Source organism: Stylophora pistillata, chromosome 5 (assembly GCF_964205215.1).
Source record: "Stylophora pistillata chromosome 5, jaStyPist1.2, whole genome shotgun sequence".
NCBI classification, from domain to species: domain Eukaryota; kingdom Metazoa; phylum Cnidaria; class Anthozoa; order Scleractinia; family Pocilloporidae; genus Stylophora; species Stylophora pistillata.
Genome location: NC_142523.1, coordinates 14,718,309 through 14,733,694, shown reverse-complemented (window position 1 = coordinate 14,733,694; position 15,386 = coordinate 14,718,309). Strand labels below are relative to the sequence as shown.

Genomic DNA, 15,386 nt, shown 5'->3' with positions numbered 1-15,386 from the left:
ATTACGACAACCCCCATGGCTGAAAGATTGAAAAAATCCCCGAAATGCTTTGTTTGTAAGTTTTTATACCGCCGCCACACGCAACTAAAACAGTTGTTGCGTATGTTCTGAAAATGGCAACTTTAAAATCCTCCATAAGCTAAGAAATCTTGCCTGCCACAAGAAAGGTATCTCAAGTTTTGTTCAATTCAGACAAGCCAGAATATTCAGATTTGTTTTTCTTTGTTTCATCTTCTTCTGATGTTATTACTATGGTGTCTTAACTTAAGTTTTTTGTACAGTTCTAAATTAGCGATGTGGTCTTTAGAAGGCTTCACTATCATTTAAAGGTCCACCGCTGCAGAAGTACCTTAACTGTTCAATTATTTTTCTTTGTCTCACTGATCAATCTAAGCGGTTGTGGAGAGTATTCAAGGTGTGTCTTTGATTTTTTGTCCTCAGCGAGGAAGTTGAATCAGTTCAGTTGTAATTCGTTCAAATTCTAGCTTTTTTCCATCGCCCATTGCCAATAACATATAGACTTTATATCGTTTTTCGTTTTATCTTTCCCAACGAAAATATTTGTTTTCGTATGAAGATCTCACGGTGATCCGCATTGCTTGGTGAGCGTAGTTTCTGACTCAAAGCAAAGCTATATAATTTGTCATCAATCTTTCAGTTTATTGGAAATAATTCTGTGGTATTTTCGACAAGAAAGTAACCACAAGATTTATTTCCCATAGAACCAAAGTCTCGTAATATATCTATGTCGTTAATTAAATTGTTATTCTCGCCTTTCTTTAAATTCACTCAGTCAATGGCGAACTTTCTAGAAAACTATTGATCCGTTTCTTGCATTGAAAAAACAAAAAAAACATTAATAAAATGGAGTCGTGTGAGATATCGGAAAAAAGCGAAAATATTTCTTATGATGAAAAAGAAATCGGCCATTGTCTGCCGGAATACAGGGACAAATTTTATCAAACTTTTGATTAACACTTCCTCATCAACAAAGAGTCCTATGATCTAAACTACGAAACATGTTTTGTAACGACACCTGCTCGCTGTACTTTAAAACCAAATGAGATTTTTTTACAATACGTTAAGTGCGGTATGGGGTCTTTCATTTTACTTTAATGTCAGGAAATGATCGCCTTTCTTATCTTTTCTTTAGAGGTAGTTTTAAAACCACATATAACCAGAACTGCAGGTGGTCTATTTCAAAGCGGTATTTTATGTGACCCGTCAAAGTTAACTTTGCAGATGTTTTTAAGATGCTAAACAACGCTTCTAGAGTTACGAGACGACGAATTAAAGAAAAAAATATCTCTCATTTCCTTTTTTTTTTTTTCGGGGGAGGTACAGGGGGGAAATTTGGTACTTGTTTTGAGTCGTTTAATTTATGCCTGCAAAAATTTAGGCAGGCATGCCCATATACTCGAGTCCTCTTGACACTGATGAAATCAAACATCTCTTTGGTAATCTTATAATGCGCCAAAAAAGACTTGGTTGCCGGTAATTTCTTTGTTGTTTCTCATTTAACTTTTTTTTTAATTCTTGACGTCAGCTTTTTCCATTGGCAAAGCCATCGCTAAGCTGAAACGTAACTTCTCTCATGTTTTCTGGTTACAGTCAAGTATTATTGCTTTTAATATTTTATCTCCAAAGGGAGGGTTGTAAATTGTTCTTTACCTTATCATACTGATGTATAAAACATAAAAATTTTGAGTAATGAAACTTACAGGTCACTCCGCGGTCAAACTAACCACACTAATGGCTCAGAGCAGAGTACCTTTTTTTTCTCTTGGACGTCACAGAAAAAAAAAAAAACGTAAATTGGAGTAGGTTTCTCACTGGACAGGTTTAAGAGTTACATTTTCGAAGGACGTCGCTTGATGTATCACGATTAGGAGGAATGACTGCCACAAATTTGGCTGGACAGTATGGCTTGCTAATTCACGAAATTAATACGCAATCATCATCCTTATTCAGCTCCCAGTTTCAAAATAAACAAATCCATAGGTTCATCCTGGGAAATAAGTTTTGAAACCACCAGCTTCATGCACTCAATCATACATCAAACATTGTACATAACTAAGGAACCATTCGCGGCCTGAATGGTCAATAAACGATCGTTTTTTTTTACCAGTAAAGCTATGGACAGCTAGAGGCCAGAATTTTACAGATATGTTAGGTCCAATCACTCGTTTCCTTGATATTGTTTAGATATTGTAAGGAGAAATGATGTCTCGGTCAGTCACTAGAGTTAAAGGGCTAAAGATCTATGGACTATGAATCAACAGAGATGGCCGTAATATTCTTACGAAAATTTCAAGATTCTAACCAACAACCACACGCCTTCCTTATTGATTATGTATTTTTAATTCTTTCCAGTTGTTCTTCGCCGATCGTGTACCTCACGGTTGACGTTTCAAACAAAACTATAACCCCATCGATGTGAAATATAAAAGACCTAAATGCGTTGCGTGAAGTACAGAATCATCAAGATAAAAACAAACTATTTTGATGCTTGAATTTCGAAGTTAAGCGCCACGTGAAAACGTATTACGTCACACACTTTCAGCTATCATAAACAAACAATAGATCTTTCATTGCAAAGTTCCTAGGGGCTTTTGTTGCAAGGTTTCCCAGGAAAACAGCTAAATCATATATTGCTGATCTTTGCACGATCCGACGGCGAAAACGTTTACACTTGTAAGTAAAATGATCCGCTCAGTCAATACAAGGGTTTGCGGATCTTTCCGAACCCAAAACATGGTGGAGTGTTAGAGTACAGCACCTTTCTGACGTCTCTGTTTTCTGATAATACAAACATAAGTTTTCAAGAGAATGACTTTAGATGCGTACATCATTACTTCGAGGGCATATGGTTGATATGCCATCTAATTCAAGTAGCTGTCGCTCGTAATGAAGCTAGCATAAAACCTACCTCTAAAAATTAAATACTCGCGAGCAAACTTAGGCCTGATGATGAAGCGTAAAGAGGACCGGCGCACGCTACGAAGCAAGTTTATATAAGCTAGCGTTATTAACCCAAGCTTTCGGTTCTTTTAGGGATTTGGTCGGTGCAGTTTGAAGGAAAGTGTGTGGTTTTTGGGCATTACCCATTCCTCCATCTCGATTAATTGACGAATTGAAAGAATTGTGTTCTAGATGCTCCCGAAATGCACGCGACCTCTTGCCTTCGGTCTAACAGGACGCAATTGATATTGTTTATCCCTGCAGAAAACTAAATTCTTGAGCAAGTGAAAAAAAAAAAAAAAAAAAAAAAAAAGCCGTCCCTATTTCATGGTCTCATTCTTTGAATGAAAGACAACCGATTGCTTTTTCAGGCCCTTTCTCGTTGGAGTGAATACAATCTCGCACAAATTGAATTCAGTTTAGAATCTTAATGTGAAAGTGGATATGGCTCCTTGGAAACTTTTGCCAAGCTATCACCGCCTATCATTTCAGGCATTAACGGGTGTTTGATGGTGGCGAAAATGTGAACCGTATTTTGATACCGAGATAACCATCACAGTAAGGCCATAACCGATTTCCCGTTTAATGAAAGAATCGTGAGTTGATTCTTGAATCGGCAACGGCCTTTTCACACAATTGGTTCGAAACCAAAAAAACCTTTAGTTAGGCAGAGGCCAGGTTCGGCCATTTATTTCGAGAATGACGCCATTCCATCTGAATTTCACACTTATCTGGCAAAAAAGTGAACGCATACATGACCACAAGGTGTCAAACGTGTCAGACATAAGTATTTTTCCCTCTACTTAGAAAATTCGTACACATAAGTTGCATGGATCTGACTTGGAAACTCAAAACGGCCCCTCGGGCTCTAAAGATGCCTTAATGGATTTGATAAAGTATTCAAATGAACAATGCAAATAGCTTTTTGCAAGATTAATATCAGGGGTATTTACAAAAGGCTGTTCCAGTCACCTGCTGTTTTATGATAAAATTGGTGTTTTGAAAGTGTCATAAAAAAAGGAATTGCGTAAAGCTAGTTAGTATGAGGGCTAGCATTTAGTTTGTCTCTACTCGAGAGTTGTAGAAATAGTTTCTAAATATTTATTTAGCTTTTGCGTTTTCTTTGAAAGGTCGGATCTGGGCAAACAAAGTACATCCGTGAAGAAGATTCGTGAAGGAGAGTGAGGACGAACTCAAAAGCTGGAGAACACAACTGAGGTACGAACAACCTTCTCTAAATCCTATATCACTTTTAAAAAAATCATAGAAAGATACAAATGAGCTTTTCGCAGAACGCAACACTGGTTAGTTATCATAGGAGTATAATAGTACGTCGCAACGGTTACAGGTTCTGCAATGTCTCGAACGCCAGGCTATCTTTTCATCTTCTAAGAAAATTATACAAAGGCGATTTGTGAAATGGAGAAGACTTCGGTGATGTTCCAGTTCAGTGCAAGTCAAGTTGTGGCTTAAGAAGATTATTTCAAAAATTGGTAAATTACATTACAGTTCACTTGAGTACGAAACATTTGACAAATTTGAGTTCAAGTAAGGTTGGAAAGATGTGGCAGCAACAACAAAAAACGTAAATTTTTTTAAATTTTTTTTTAAGGCAATGTAACGGCCAAATTATTATTTATTATTGTTTTTGAAATGATGGTGATTTCTTTCCTGCCCACAAAGCTGCGCGCAATTCTTTTTAGAAGGAAAGGGCATATCATGAGATAAGAACTCTAAAAAGACCAATTCTTGTTCGCTCCGACGAAGGGCTAACGCTCGAAACGTCAGCTTTTGTAATCGTTACGATGGCCAATTTACCACTTCAACTTTGTTGATATATCCAAGTTATTTCGTTACTCCCACCGACGCAGCCCCAAACAGTTTCTTTCGAAACTATCAGCCTCAATTCTTGTTGGCTTGGTTTTGCTTTTCATGTGTACGTTTGAAGTAAGGAATTCGAACTATATCAAAGAAATGGTGAAATACTTCTAAATTGAACTCAGTTTGATCGGCTCTTACCCAGCTGGTGTTCACACGCGTTCAAAGCTCCAATTCATCGATCGTGTACAAATAATACCGTAAGTTTGGATGTAGAGAATAGCGATGGTACATGTACATCAATATCTGCTTAAAACCTGACAGTTTGCTTTGGCAAAACATCAAGTTTTAATTAAAGTTCATTCAAAGCTAAATAAGAGTTCTTTTATATTAAACCAAAAACTTTACCCAGACGAGACATTATTCCAGCATTCTAATGAATTAGATTTACAGTGTAAGAACTTAACATGTAAAACAGTAAGATGAAGACACTACCTACACCAAAGCCTATTAGGCATAGAAGCCTAGTGTTTAGTTTGTGTGAATTCGTGCGTTATTTATGACTTTGTGACAACTTGGCCCTAAACATTGAAAATCCCCACATCTGTTTATAAATCGCCTGTCAACTCTGCCAAGAGGGGAGTTTGTGTATACATTCAAGATGTGTTCGTTTGTAAGTGAAATTGACACGATAACTTTTTTGGCTCCTGTTGTCAGTGAAGCAAACATTTGAAACAAGAGTTGTTGCGGAAGAAAAGGTGCAGGTCTAATCTAGCTTGCCACAATTTACCTGAAGGTAGACATCATCACACCATCAGCCATAGTAACTGAAGCGAAAACGTAACTCACTTTTTTGTTTTTGTTTTTTTTTTCTTGAAGCAATTTAGTGGGACATTGTACGCGTGCAGTATGAAACACCTTTCCGAAATTAAACTGCACCAAAACAGAAGAAAAAACAGGCGAGAAAATTTCGTGGATGCTGTGCGCAATGAGTTAAATTAGCAACATCGAAACTAAATGGTCCCATTGATAAACGGTCCTTAAATCTTTCTTCAAAAAAACCATTCACAAGAAAAATTCGGAAAGGTTTATCATCGTTTTGAAGGTTACTGTGGGATTTCTTTCTCAGATATTCGTCTTAAGACTTTACGATGTAAGCTGGAACAAAACAAGTTTGAACCAAAAATGATTCAAAAGGTTTGCCTGACTCTGTTAGACCAAGTAGATTGATTCATGTTGGGCAAATGAAGTTGAGTCATTCAAGAAAATTCTATTTAGATAAACAAGATCGCACTGATAACCTATTTTCTTCAGCGCCTTGACCTTGTCATCATCTCCGACATTAAGCTGTTTTGAAATTCACTTGATATATTTGAGAAGAAACTGTTGCGCTAAGAGCAAAAGTTGCCATGCATTATTTACTTCAACACTTTGTGTATCGAATTTGATTTAATGTTAATGCCTTTCAACTGTGATATGTTTAAAATTTGGTGATGGTTCATCATTGTGTTCTACATATTCTGATCTCAAACCTTTGTCTGTTTTCCTCACAGAGGAGGGTAGGGTGGGTAAGGTTGGCAAGCAGGGTAGGGTGGGGTAAAGAATGCAAGATAAAGGTAAATCAAGCATTAGTAAGCTGAGCCCGATAAATGATTAGAACACTGACCTGTTTATGCAGAGGCAATCGACCCTTAGGGGGAAGGTGCACGCTTTGTTTTTGTAAAGAAAAATATAAAGATGAAAAATCCTTAATTTTGTAAACTATACTACACCTGCATGACTCAGTTTTGCCTCTCACGTACTCAGTGGTATACAAGCTGTCGGAACATCAAAGTGCACTGCGTGAGGATATGGGAAGTGGGGGGTAAATTGTAAGGGCTGAGGCAAAATGACACATCCATGGAAGATTTATGATGAAAAAGAAATTTAGCAACATATGCTTGTTTCGATGGCCGATCTCTAGACCTTTCGACCGAAATCCCATCTGTTCACATTGTTTGTGGTTCATCCAAATCATCTTAACGGTGTTCCCATCAAAAGGATAAAAAGCTCTAGATCCCATCAAGGTGAGGCGTAAGATAAGCTGGTGGATGATTCAGAAAAAAATGCACCGCTCACGGAACATCAGGAAAATAAGATTTTTGCTTTTGAAACTGTAAATTTGACGATGGAAGCTCTCAACAACATTGGTTGAAATACGCCGTTCAAAATGTTTATCAGAATCTAATCACCTGGAGGAAAAACGAAAAGCGAGGAAAGGGCGGTGAGCGATAAACATCTAGTCGAGAGTATTGTTCTTAATAATAGAATGGTAACATTGCCGGAGGGTTTCCTAATCTCGTTTTCATGCGGTTCAGCCCGTTATGATTGTCAAATGACAGAGACGCCAGAGTGAAAATTATTTTTGAAGACAGAGCACGTTTTACCTGATTTAGTTTCAAAACAATTAGAGAAGGAAAGCCTCTTAGATATCCCAACTGCGGTATGTATCACTGTTGAAAATCAACCATAATTTGAGGTTGTCGTCTGTCAGAAGTCGACGTTCGTTTCGGTTTGGGATTTGAGAAAACGCAAAAGGAGATTATATTCTCAATTACGATCCCAAGTGGGACTCAAAGACGAAACAAACCCATAGATTCGTTACAGTAGAGCCGAGACTTCCAAATCGTCAAACATTGAACTAAACAGTCCAATATTAAGGCGGTATTCGACGACTTAAGGCTAATCGAAATAGCCGCAAGTTAGAAGAAACTAAGAGCCCTCTTCAGGTATGATATGTTTATTGATATAAGAAGACTACAACATGAAAGTACAAATCATATGCGTCCGTCTAATGCACAATTCCAGATGAATATAGAATGTAATGTAACGTATTCAAAACAAACAGAACAAAAAAAAAAAAACATGTTATTATAGGAAAAGTAGCATAGAAAACAAACAATCGCTGATTGGAAGTTTTCAGCCGAAGTGAAATTAAATTCTGCGAGCGCGTTGATGCCCTTTGAGTTATCATGCTGAAAGCTATTCAACAGCACTAAGTCTACTTAGCCTTATACGTTTTAATAATATGTTTTTCCATCATCAACTTCTTCTTTGCTTCCTCGGGAAAATTCCGCTCCGGAATTTGTGGTTTCCCCAAAATCCGTCTCAGACATTCGTAAGAGATTTAAATTTAAACTAACCATCAAGAAATGATAATTCTTCTGCCCTCGGCTTAAAAAACCTGAGTGAATTTTTCTTTCTTTCTTTCTTTTTTTCAATTTTGGCAGAGCATAGGGAAGAAAATGGAAAAAAAAAAAAACATTTGAGTGTCATCTAAGGCTAATTCATGTGTGGGCTTCATGCCTTTTTGAGTTCATCTATCAAGAACAAGGATTTCATTAAGCTGCCCCGTTAAGAGATTTACACGGTTGATAACGTAATAAAATAGACAGGACGCGACAAATTACCGGATAAAAGAGGGTCTCATGGGGTTAACCGCTTGTCGTACTGAACGGCAAGAAAATTTAGTCGTTAGGCATAAAAACTGACAAATTTAAACGGCCAGTCGTGACTGAAATGTTAACCGAAAAAAAGAATTAATTTACTGATGATGAAAAGAATCTGTAAGCGTTAGCCTTAAAATGAACAAAATTTTAACGGTTAGCCGTAAAAGCTACCCCATTAAGACCCTCATATCACGCGTTCTTCAAATAATCACGGTCGTAAACAGGTAACGAATGAGAAAAGTGTTCAGATAGATCTAATTTGCCTACCTAATTCCGCCTTCAGTAATCATTCGTTCCTATGTTAGTTTGGAATATTTGTTATCAGCGCACAATTAGCAGGTATTTAGAACATCGTTTATTGTAAGCAGGACTTGCAAGACTTTTCAGTGCTAATTGTTAACGCTCACTGTTGTAACCCAAGTAGTCTATTCTTGGCCGGACTTTTCTATGAGTACTCCGAATTTACGAAATCCTAAGCTTAAGCGCAAGCCAGGGAACATCCAGCTGTCCTCTTATGGTTGAGCTATTATTTTCTTTAATTTGTGTGTCTGTTCGTTTTGTTTTGTTTAGCTTTCTTTTTTCCAAAAAAAAAAAAGATCTTATTTTGTTTGTTAGACGGATAGGCAGACTAAAAATATGCAACTTTTCAGATGATGATTCACGCGATCAATCATCGGAAATCTTTTTAATTTTGTCGACAAACAGCAAAACCTCTGCCACATTAATCACTGGCTAAAGCAAATTCGCCTCAGCCGATGAAAATCTTCAAGGTTGAATACTCACGAAGACCTGTATTTCATCTCTATAATGCTGTTGCAGAGTGAGAGGTTTTTTCTTTTTCTTCAGCAGCTCACAGCTTAAAAAATAAAAGAGACGTTATATTCCTAAAATATCTCAATGATTACCTCCGTGTTAAGGATAATCGTTGCATTTACCGCTGACCAACTGACTGAATGATGCGTCACACAAAACATCTATCATTCCATTCATTTATTTCGATATCAAATCAGAGCATAAACTTCCCTTCCGACCAGTCACCTTCACCGCTGGAAATTTGGTGGAACGCTGACAAAGTCCTCCTATCAGGCTTGATTGTCACTCGCTGCAAATTACCTGAGGCCTCTTCTCTTCCAATAAAACATCATATTTCAAAAGATGATACCCATTTCTAAGAAACATCAGACACTTCATGTTTTTGAACTGTTGTATTATATATCTTTCATCTTAATTTCCCCGGCGAAAACACCGCTTTTTTATTAAAAAAAATAATTTTCCTACAGCGGGTGATGGAAACAAGAGTTATCATGTGATAATCTCAGAATGACTGCTATGTGTGAGATCATTTTTGCTTCTCCTAAATTTGCGTGATACAGTACCTCCGATGAAAAGCTAGATAATGAATCCTTGGACAGCTGGCTGCGAAAAGCACCGTTTAAATAGAAAATACGTAAAAGGGCGGCTTTTCAGGCAAGTTTTGACAAATATTTTTGCGCAGGTAATTGGTCTCTCGGCTGGAGGACCGTAACGACAAATGAAATCCGCTGCATGTGGTTCCATCCATCTCCGATCTCAAATATCAAAAGCGGTAGTTCTAACTAAATTTGGAAAAATAGGAAGTTCCCAGATTAAATTAGAAAAATGAATAGACGAGGATGCTTCTCCGTTTCAGGCCAAGAGGAAAAATACGGATGCAGAATAAGAATTACAGCAATTTTGTATTGAACTGAAAAATACAGCTGTTCTTAGTCAGCGTCAGTTTTTTGACTGTTTCAATTTGATGTTTAGACGCCCAAAAGAGTCACTACCGTCTGCAAGCGAATTATTTGTACTGGAGCTATTATCATCGCGAACCATACACCTTGCGTGGGAGGAATTATTTATTGCATTTATTAGTTAAACCTAATGAGCCAACACCAATGTAATTCTACAAGGCGGTTTTCAGTTTAGTCTTCTTTTCTTTCCTTGCACTTAATTCACCCTCGTACTTGAAAAACAAACGTGATAAACTACTAAATGCTCGCAAGTTTGAATCAGATAGTATGCAATGTTGTTAAATATTAATTATGTTCTTATCGCTTCAATGAACATGCTCAGAAGTTTGAATGTTTTGTGAAGGAAAGTCGCATCAATGACCTAAAATTCAAAGTGTTGTTGCTACTGCAATTATGGGAAAATGCTTTTATCTACGATATTTGCCATTTGAATGTAGACAATGAATAGAATTAATGCTGGTCTTGTTAACAAATAGATCAGAATATTTGTAAAACAGAAATTACGAGTTACCTCATTTTGCTTTTACACCAGACATGGAACCAAAAGCTATTGACTGCCACAGAACTTTACATCAGACCAGAGGCATTTTAGCTGAATAGCTTTGCTTGCCTTTCCTTGTTTTAAACAATTTTTGCTCTTCGGCCACGATTTAATTTCGCATCAACGAATAACTGATATCCGATTACGAGAGATTTTGCTTGTGAATATTGAATTTTTTTAAAAGGTTTTTTTGTTTTTGTTTTTCGCTTTTTAGGGTGAATCTAAAAGTTTGACAAAGACATTAAAAACAATGCAACATTTTTACCATAAAGCACACAAAATATGAGCCATTATTTTTCGTGGGATAAGAAAAAATGAGAGATCAGACTTGTTTTCGTTGGTTTCGCTATAAATCATTCTATTTTGGCTTACAATCATCAGAATAACTAAACAGGTCTAATGAGACATACCGTGCTGTGTATATCGAAAACAGAAACTTTCTATAGAGATAATTGGATCCTAAGATTGCAAGAAGTTGTCAGCAGGGAATAGTTGATATTTAAAGTCGCCGTTGAACTTGAAATCATAACAGCGCTGTACCAGAGGCAAGCCTGGTTCTCATTAACTTTTGGCTTTTAAAGACGGAGAATAAGGTTTGTGAATTTTTTTTCCTTTTCCTATTGCCGTGACGAAAACTTGAGTATCGAACTTCAAAGAAACTTTGCATGAATTAAGCTGCGAACAATTTCTTTATCTTAATTGATTTTAGAAAAAACACTCTTCGGAAAGATCTTGATATTTCATCCTGGCTTAAAGGCATTTGTTTGGCTATGATCACTAAATGTTATGATTCTTTTACCCCGCAATATGTTTTATCTTTCTTTGCATCGAATTTATGTCGTTCTTAGCAAAAGTATGTCCATCTACGAATCCGGTGGTTTTATCATGCTTGCAGCTCAGTAATTGGGATTGGCTTAGGATAAAATCTGTTTTTTTTTTCTTTGAGCCACATTCGTGCACGGGCGGATTTCTTCCATTCATAAAAGAGGTACAAAATAAGATTATATATATCTTTGCGATAATTGAGATCGCAAATTGGCCCAATTTCGTGTTTGTAGCTTAAATAAATATCACGGAAATTTACTCAACATATTAACGTTACCTGAGAAATGAAAGAACTGTCTTCTTTGTTTCGAGGTTAAAGAAAAGAAACTTAACTGAGGTAAACACTGCAGATCGATGCGAAACCTTTAGCCCGGAAAGGCATCTTTTCCCAATGATCTAAAGGAGCTTTATTTGTCATACACCGGTCAAGAGTCGCGTGTCCAGTAAAAAACACATTAAACCCAAAATATACCGAATCTGTGGAGATTTTTAAGAGTAAAAAAGATTAGTGAGCAGGTTAAATTGCGGTTTGCGCAACTCAGCTATTAACTTATCGGATATTTTCTGAACTAATTAAACACACATTACATGTCTACACAACTGCATCGGAACAATACTTGGGATTTTTGAAAGGAAAAGAAACTATTTATGTCCAACTAATCATCTGCAAATGTTGATTTAAAAAAAAAATTGGGTTAAACAGCCATTTGCAAGTAATAAAAGGAGAAAGAGGACGACATAGTTCTCGGCAAGCATTTTATTCCACTAGATGATTAACAAATATAAATCTTTGATATAACTGAATTGTTTCATATGATCATTATGTTTTTATCATTAAAAAATATGTTTTTTTTGAAATTCTGGTTCTGCAGAGGAGATCAAATCTTATTGGATAGATACTTATCATGTGGTCTGCTTCGCAGCCGTTGTTTCGGCTTGTCACTCAACGTTCCCTCCCCCACCACTTGGTGGGGCAGGGAGCGTTGCGTGACAAGCCCAAACAACGGCTGCGAAGGAGACTACTTATCATGCAAATTATATCAGGCCCACAAAGGCAGCTGAACTACCACATATTTTGGAAAGGCAACATTGCAGACCTTTTTTTTTATTTTTCCTTCATCAGATTGAAAGAATAGAGAACTGACTGCATTTTTTGTATCTTATTTGTTCACAGATACAATCGCGACAGACGTCTAAGAGAAGAGTGCCTTTGACAAACCATCCTCTCGAATCAAAGGCCCAAGAGAGCTCTCAGTTTTACTTGAATTGATATACGCCTGTAATAGAAAACCAAACAGGCTCTATTTGTAGAGAAAGGAGTATTCTTCACAGTGATAAAATCTTCACCGCGCAGGCGATTTCGTAAACGATCAGAAACACGGGAGAAATGTCTACGATGTCGACAAATTCTACAGATAATGACACCGTTGGTTTTTCGCTTCAAACAGTTCCTGCCTTAGTTTTCATGGTGTTTATTTTGTTTATTAATGGCGGTGTTATATTTCTCATAGCTTCATATTCGGTCTTACAAACGGCAAGCAACATCATCTTAGCCAGTTTAGCCGTATCAGACTTCTTGGTAGGTCTGGTTGGGATTCCACTCCTCGTGGCATGCACCTCCACTATAATATCTCCCATTTGTGTCAGCTCTTATACATTTTTCTCATTTATGGCCTTCTCCACCGTACTCCACATCACCGCGATGACCTGCGATCGTTACATCTACATCATCTGGGCGCTACGTTACCGTGACATCGTCCATCGCAAAAGAGTTATGATCGTCCTCGGCATTACGTGGTTTCTCAGCCTCATCTCTTTGGTTCGACTTTCATGGACTTGGAACATCAAAATAGAAACAGCCCCTGAGGACCTGGAACGTGATCGCCAAAAGGAGACTATACTGTTTTTGTTTAACGTCATCGTATTTTTTCTGATCCCACTCATTATCATGGTTGTTCTTGATACCCATATGCTGTTGCTGCTTAGAAGTCAGTGTCAGAGAATTGCGCGGGAGAATTTGCCGACAGAGTTTGTGAAACGCGAGAGGAAGCTTCAAGAAAAGCGCCAGAGAGCTGTGTTAACTTGTGTTCTCCTTCTCGCGTTGTACGTCATTTTCTGGCTGCCGTATTTCATATTGGAGATCTTACAACAGAGCCATAATAATAATGTACCTCATATGGTTGTTTTCACCATCTACTACCTAAGGCTTTGTACATCGATATTCAACCCACTTGCGTACACTTTAAGGAAACGAGATCTTCGAGGGAAAGTTCGACATATCGCTTATAACTTATTTCCTAAACTAGCGCAGGACACAGTCGAGAACCGCACTGATCAGTTTCCCCTAAGTAGTCGAACAGACTTGTAAATGTTAGTGAAATAATTACGAAATAGCTCATCATTACTTGCGTTTCCTGTTAGTCAAGAAGCTGTCGTTTATTGTCTTTGTAAACTTGTGAGAAATTTGAAAACTTTCAACTAATTTTGTAAAAACGATAAACCGTCTTGCTATCGATCGATTTTGGGAGAGCTGTAACAAACAGTGGATTCGTGTGCGGTTTAAAGCTAATAGAGTCCGGTTCAAAATTGAAAATAAGAGACTCACGATCACAGATCGATAAAGGACAACGCCAAGAAATGGTGGGAAAAGGTGTTTTATATACGCCGACCTCTGGTGGTTTACCACATCGTGACATTTAAACGTGGTTCGTTGATGAATATCAAGTTGCAATTGATGGTCACATGACATCTACTAAAACCATAATCATCACGCTGATAGACAGGAATATGGAAATTCTTAGTTTTGCTTTCAAGAAACGTAGCTCGCGACAGTTTTGCTAATCGACGAGGATTAATGTTTGACCTTTTCTTTTAATTACATACATTGAAAAAATATTTCAAAACTTAGAAATAAACTCATTCAGCATGGACGGTTAAGGTATCAAACTATATCATACGACTATCGATTGAAACTTACATTTTTTTTTGGGGTGAAAAATTTACATCTATTCATGAAACACCTATTCCCCTTGTAAAGCAGAGGTGGAGTAATATTGAAATTAACTGAAGTCCCTTATGTTTTGTGCGGCCAGGGCGAGCCTTGAATAACAATCTTATGGCTCCATTCTCATCGCAAGGAATGTAGTTTACGTCGAATTAATAGTTCACCACAAACATTCTCCTAGCTTGTCAAAAATGGTGTTGTTTGTGTCTGGGCAAACATCAGTTTAAACTATAGAGATTGTGTAAGCATCTTATCAGTTTGAATTTCGTTTTATAGTGTGTCGATGTATCGTATTTAGGACACCTGGGAATTTCCCCTCTTAAAAGGACAGTTAGAAAGATATCAAGTTCCTTTTTAATCAATGAAATTTATTATTTCCCTTATTCCAAACTTCCATCTACAAAAGAATATTCTAGAAAAGGAAACCCGAACATTGTTCACGTAACCTCAAATATTTAAATTTAGAGTGTTTTGTTATGAACAAAAGTCACGCATGAGCATCACATAATCATTTTACGAGTATTTTGTTTTTCGTGTGGCCAAATAAACGGGCACAAACAAGCCTTCTTTCCTCAACTTATCGTTTTCATTCTGTTTAGTATTCCAGCTTTCATTAACCAGTTTAATTCCATAAGTTTCATGCCTCATTTATTATGTATGACTCCATGCCAACGAAGATATAAAAAGCATATTGGCAAGTTTCAAAATCTTGAGCGATGTGTGATTAAGTAATTATTTTGGACATTCTGCCATTGAAATCGTGTCTTAAGCTTAAAAGCTCAGGAAACCCTTTCACTAAATAAAAAACAAAATAATATTATTGGAATCGCTTTACATCTCTAAACAAACATCTGTTATTCTTAAGAAGTTTGAAAGTATCTTTTAGCGGAAACTCATCAAAAATGTCTGAATGCCGCGGGGCATCTATAATGAGTCTATATATGACCGTACCTGTATACAAGAAATTTAGCTTTTAA

At 37.0% G+C, this 15,386-nt stretch overlaps 1 protein-coding gene across 4 annotated transcripts; it reads left to right on the top strand.

Moving 5' to 3' along the window:
• The first annotated feature begins 4,091 nt into the window (after nucleotides 1-4,091).
• LOC111339802 (adenosine receptor A2b) lies at nucleotides 4,092-14,335 on the top strand. Of its 4 annotated transcripts, none has more exons than XM_022946520.2 (2): nucleotides 4,092-4,179; nucleotides 12,580-14,335. In XM_022946520.2, the coding sequence occupies exon 2, from the start codon at nucleotides 12,793-12,795 to the stop codon at nucleotides 13,771-13,773; it is 981 nt and encodes a 326-aa protein (XP_022802255.1). In that variant the 5' UTR covers nucleotides 4,092-4,179; nucleotides 12,580-12,792; the 3' UTR covers nucleotides 13,774-14,335. The 4 variants fall into 4 exon arrangements, with proteins under 4 accessions (XP_022802255.1, XP_022802256.1, XP_088617075.1 ...); XM_022946521.2 differs by lacking the exon at nucleotides 4,092-4,179 and adding an exon at nucleotides 6,843-7,042; XM_088760949.1 differs by lacking the exon at nucleotides 4,092-4,179 and adding an exon at nucleotides 7,216-7,547.
• Nucleotides 14,336-15,386: the final 1,051 nt, after the last annotated feature.

Excerpts from the sequence above, each read along its gene's own strand:
- LOC111339802 (XM_022946520.2), top strand. The coding sequence starts at position 12,793 with ATGTCTACGATGTCGACAAATTCTACAGATAATGACACCGTTGGTTTT.